Genomic DNA, 6,111 nt, shown 5'->3' with positions numbered 1-6,111 from the left:
AAATATATGACACATTTAATAATTCACTTTCGTGTGAAATGTTTTGAAGCAGGGGTCAACACAAAGAGCCACTTTGCAATCAGTACATTCATATCTGCTTTCCCTCCTCGTGGATTTGTCAGAGCACACTTTACACTTTCTAGTGGGATACTTTTTCTTTTCTGTTTTGGGAATAAGTGTTGAGAAGTGACGTTCTGTGAAGCGAAGGGGTTTTCCAAGGAAAGCCAGCCTCCGGTGGATTTTGGGCGCTGAGTGTGGTAATCTTCAATCAGGGTACGGATGACAACGAGTCAACTCCAGGAGAGACAGATTGTTTCCCAGTGATTTGTAAACTACCAAAGTATTGTACAGTGCTATATCCATCATGTGAGAAAATACTTTTTTGTACCACTTGACAACCTTGCGCATACTCGGATAAGCATGCAACACACAGTCACACAAGTCAACCCCTCCCATATAACGATTGTAATCAGTAACACATTTTGGTTTTACAATAGCTGCACCAGTAGCATGATTGATCTTTCCAGTGTTTTTCATGGTATTGTCATGTACTGCACTCAACATGAAAATGTCCCTCTTATCCTTCCAGTGAAACACACCAATGCTGTCTTTTTGTGCCACTTCCATGTCTCCCCTTTGGATATTTGTGAAACATTTCGGCATCCCAATTCGATTTTTCATTATTGTCCCACACCAATAGGTGTCACGATCAAGCAATGACTTCGCTAAAGTGGGAGTTGTAAAAAAGCGATCCAAATAGAGCTTATAATTTTGTCCAAACAATGATTCCATCAATGTGCATAGAACACGTTCGCCCTGTCCGCCCTCTTTTAGTGCTGTACTGTGAAGTAGCACCAGTGTAGATGAAAAAGTCCCAAACATAGCCTGTTGCACTTTCACATAGCTCATAACTTTTGACTCCAAACCTAACCCTTTTAGATGGAATGTACTGTCGAAATCCCAATCGACCCTTCCATAGTATCAAAGATTCGTCTATATAAACATGTTCGTTTGGTACATATGAGGTTCTAAATTTTTCCCGTAAATTGTCAATAATGGGCTGTATCTTGTGCTGTCGTTGGTCAACAATATTTTCCTGGGTATTGTCAGCAAAGTGTAGTATCGATAGCAGCAAAAGAAACCGGGTTTTTGACATGCACTGACCAAAAATGGGTGTGGCAAGCAAAGGGTCAGTACTGAAGTACATGGAAATAGTTGGTTTTCTTTCTATGCCCATTAGCATTATCAAACCCATAAATTCATAAATTTCCTTCTCATTAGTTGGCTTCCATGATTTTACTCTAAAATGTCCCTTCAAATCAGCGCGGGGCATCATAGCTTCTGCATATTTATCAGTCTCTGTTACAATATGGTTGATAATTGTGGGAGGAAAGAAATTTTTAAAACAATGAAAGGGCTTTGAGTCTCGCTCAAATCATCGTACTGGACACCATGAAAAGAGCTTTATAACTGGAGCAGCAAAGGATTCAGCATTCCAATCATTGTCATTAGGGTACTTTTTCTTGGAACTGTTCTTACCACGACTTGCAATTTTACGTTTACTCTCTGATGTTATCGCCCGTTTTCCAATGCTGGTTGATGATCAGTTATCATCTTCACTAACATCTAAGCCTTGTATTTCCGTATTTTTCAAAGAATCTTCAAATTCAAGTCTTCTGAATCGCCATTGATATTTTCAAACTCCGAACGAAGCTCAACATACAACTCTAATGCTTCTTCATTTTGTAACTTTTTTCGTGACGCCATTTTGGATCGAAAGGAAAACAATTTGTAAGTAGGTCAAATGCATGTATGGTGCTGACATCTAGCGTTGAAGTTAGGTATTATTGAGAAATAATTAACTCGTCCGTGGCACTGTGTTACCGATCGGCTTGGACAAGTTATCTCATCTACGGCACTGAACAAGTTAATATCAACGTTCGATAGGGTCACCAATGATGTAAGACATTTCATCTGTAATGTTTTACTTGTGTTGTGGAAGTAAAAATTAACATATTCAATAACTTTGCACATGGTATTATTACTATACGTGTGCACAAAAAAGTACGTGAACTACCGACGGGCCCGGCATGGTCAAGTGTGTTATGGCGTTCGACTCGTAATCCGAGGGTCGTGGGTTCGAATCCCGGTCGCACCAAACATGCTCGCTCTTCCAACCATGGGGGCGCTATAAAGTGACTGTCAATCCCACTATTCGTTGGTAAAAGAGTAGCTCAAGAGTTGGCGGTGGGTGGTGATAACTAGCTGCCTTTCCTCTAGTCTTACTCTGCTAAATTAGGGACGGCTAGCGCAGATAGCCCTCGAGTAGCTTTGCGCGAAATCCAAAAACAAACAAAACACTACCGATAGAATATAAAAAAACAACACGATGTAATATTCAGATTTTTTATTATACAGTATTTACAGTTAAGATTACCAACACAATACGTTTTTCTTTTAAAGATTTAGTTGTGAATAACACTAAATGTTTGTGCTTCTGGTGTCTCTACGTCACCTACAACCGGAATTTTACAGCTCTAGTGACAATCTAGTGAATGTGGTCTATATATATATAATTTGTTTTTGTTTGCTTTTAAACACTTCTACATGCAAGCAGATTAAGACTACAATCGTACGTAAACAACGATATAGGCTGTTGTTACAAAATATCTTTGAGAACATACTTATTTTTCTAACGTTGTTCAAACTGTATCATGAAATATTAAATACAATATGATAAACTAGTACTACGAGACTGCAATAAATAAACTATACCTAATAAATACTTTTATTTCAGTTAGGCCAAACCTATTCTAAATTAATGTGAAAAAAAGAGACAAAACTACAAACTGTAAATCAGTAAAACGATACACTTTCGTTGATTCGTTCTAATAACTTGGGTTTTCCAGTTAATAGCTTATACAATTTTTAGCGCAAAGATACACAAATAAATTTGCACTCTGTCCATCCTTCGGGCAATCGAAGTCCGTAAACTTACCGTTGACCTACGGGGAGGGAGGAATTGGCTGCCGGGAAGAGTTGCTCTACCATAGTTCTATATATCCATAATCGATAGTTTGTTTTAGATAGGTGAACACGTGCAAAAACAAAATAGAAAATAGTGAATATCGAAAGAGACTTTTTGAAGCTACCACACACCTAGCCGGATTTTTCCAGTGTGTTTCGAAGAATACAACAAAATTTGAACTATACTTTTCATAACATTTAACACTGTGCTCCAACACATTAATTTTCCCTTAACTACATTTTTTTTTTTTTGAAACTTTGGAAATTTCCGAGTCTCAGGAGATGCAATTAATTCAGTTACAAAAATGGAAGAAAAAAAATATACATTTGTTATGTAGGCGAACTAAATCTCTTACACTGTAAAATTTTAAAAATACTTAAAATAGTGAACCGTAAATCATTTATTCAAAATTTTCAACATAAAACAAGTTGTAACTACTGTATTAAAATCGTATCACTCGTCATCGAGACAATCTGAGGATGTACAATACTAGTTAGCTTATAATGAGATTATGACATTATCTAAAGGTTTCTTTATAACTGATTTATCTAATTGTCTATCATTCTCCAACTACAATTTTATCATCCACAAAACCTAAATTAAACACTTTAGCACTCAAATATTCAAACCAAAACACGGCTTATTCCTGTTTAAAAGGTGTTTTTAGTGGCACCCGTAAACACCTATTAGCCAAGTGGCAACACTTTCGCCCCCATACTTTGAACTGTTTGTTACAAGGTTTTCTGTAGGTCACACACTAAATGTTGGATGATTTTAACAATGGATGTATTTCATCACGGAGGTTACCACTTAAACTCGCATTTTATGTACGTAGTAGTTGAATTTAGGTCTAAGCATTAACACTAATTTGGTATTAGAAAGAAAATTCTGTAGAAATTGTATTTAATCTATTAAATGACATTAAAGGATTAACAAGTAATAAAGCTAAAATAAAGCTAAAGGCTTTAGACAAGACTTTAAACTTCAATTTGGAAAAAAAAACAAAAACACTGACTATCAGTGTGAAGCCTATTTTAAAACATACTAATAAAGCACAAACACTTGTACAGTTTATTATTAAAATAACTAACGGGTACTCTTCATTATTGACAACAGAATCAACACAATTGTGTAAACTTAATACGACTTTAACTACAACAGTTAATCATTTCACAACCTTTAATAAAATTAAACAGAACCCTCATATCCTGAGCCTTAAGAGAACAATGGAATAATGTGATGAAACTGAACAACATGACTAGAATAACCTGGGGTATTAAAACAAACTAAAAAGGTTCATTCTAATATATATATTTTTTAATCTATTATTAGTGAAAGGCTAGAATTTTATTTAGATACTCCTATCATTAACACCATGCATTAATTACCCTAAAACAATACAAAGCTCGAGTTCAACAATTTCGGTATTAGAGATCCCTGGTGGTGAAACCAACCAGGTAACTGGTTATTGACCTTTTAAATGATGAAGTAGGGCTAAGGATAATAAAGCTTTCTACTAATAGCTATTTTGAGCACTTTCGTAAGGAACAGTTTTTCTAGAGTACTCTGTAACCATTTCACCAATCAAGTCAACTTTACAAATAAAGATTTCTTTCAAAGATTCTGCTCTTTCATTTAGCATAAAAACAAACAAATAAGAACAGTCTCAGTGTTCTGTACAGTCACTATTCAAGTCTATCTTAGAATGAAACAATAAATTCCTATCACATTGGATACCAGTAGATTACAGACTTTCATAATTATACATAAAAAGATCCATATACAAATATGCAGTGACAAAGAAAGACAACCTAGAAATTACCCATTAAGGTTATTTCTATATCATTGCAAAACGTATCACACTATATCGCAATTTAATGCTTTATCAACCACCAAGAAATTTTGTGGTTACTTAGTTACCACAAAGAAAAGCACAATATAAACAGGAAACACAGTATAAACAACTAAATGATGCAAGAACCCACAATATCCAGCTAACTTTTAGCAAACATAACTCTGATAAGGTCTAATGGTAGAAGAGCTAATTCCAATGAAAAACTTCTATATTAGGTGCTACTGCTTATTATTTAGAGTTGCAGAAGTGCAACTGTTAAAAATAGCATTTAACTAATGAGAGAAAGGCTTAATATTACAACAGAATAAAAAGTTGTTTTTTTTCCTAAGACAAACTAGAAAGCAAAATTAACCATGAAACTAAAAGGTTTCCTTTTCAATGAGACAAACTTGAATTTTATCCAAAACAAAATTAAATTATGATATCTTGAAATAAAGAATACATTTTCAAACTTGAATGGAAACTGCAGAGAAGTAAAATTTGAAGGAAAAGAAACGTTTCTTTGGATTACAATGAAAAGCATCAGAATTACACAAAAATGACAGAAGAAAAACAATTCTGTGTATGGTTTTCTACTTAGCTTTACCAACATGCACCCCACTTTGTGTTGTATGTTTGCTTTCTTTCCTGGTGACAAAATATAATCAAGCTACTCTTTGGTGTTAATCATAATTTTTGTGTTTCTTATACACTACTAAAACTACTCTTGAGAGGGTACATTTTTGAATTTTACCAAAACTTCAAATAAATAAAACACATAAAACTAATAATTTAACTACAAAGTCTGGCACAAAATCTTTACAAAACAGAGACAGAGATGACTGTTTGAAACAGTACATTGCCTTAATCCACAAATAATCTTTGGATTATTTCGTGGATAACACGTCTTAGCGGTGGTGATGCCAATAACCAAATTTTAGTTCTCAGGCATTATCAATTACAGAAACGCTAATCAATGACCATTTTTAACTCTTTTTCGTTCCTTTTCCTCTCTGAGTCAGGCCTTCAAACCTCTTGAATGTATAGTTAATGAATACCCAATCTTTGTATCCGGACTGCTCATCTGTGGTCGAAGGTGGCGCTGCAGCTGAAGAAAAGAAAAATTGTTTTTATCTCATTCAATCAAACTTTAAGTAGTAAAAACACAAAAGCTAAACAAAAACAAATGAATAACCAGTTTCATAAAATTTTCATATTAATTTGTGCTAATTAACATCAAACTTTTCTA

The 6,111-nt window shown here is 34.5% G+C and overlaps 1 protein-coding gene across 14 annotated transcripts in view; it reads right to left on the bottom strand.

The window, feature by feature from the left end:
• Nucleotides 1-2,392: 2,392 nt before the first annotated feature.
• LOC143247344 (serine/threonine-protein kinase tricornered-like) overlaps nt 2,393-6,111 on the bottom strand; it is an 84,991-nt gene continuing 81,272 nt past the window's right edge. For all 14 annotated transcript variants that reach the window (XM_076495245.1, XM_076495250.1, XM_076495244.1 and 11 more), the window contains one exon: nt 2,393-5,970. In XM_076495245.1, the coding sequence (XP_076351360.1) occupies nt 5,849-5,970 (122 nt within the window). In that variant the 3' untranslated portion in view covers nt 2,393-5,848. The remainder of the gene's footprint in view (nt 5,971-6,111) is intronic.

The sequence above is a fragment of the Tachypleus tridentatus genome, chromosome 3 (genome assembly GCF_004210375.1).
Source record: "Tachypleus tridentatus isolate NWPU-2018 chromosome 3, ASM421037v1, whole genome shotgun sequence".
Classification (NCBI taxonomy): domain Eukaryota; kingdom Metazoa; phylum Arthropoda; class Merostomata; order Xiphosura; family Limulidae; genus Tachypleus; species Tachypleus tridentatus.
Note: the sequence above shows the minus strand (reverse complement) of the source record. Positions and strands in the feature narration are given on the sequence as shown.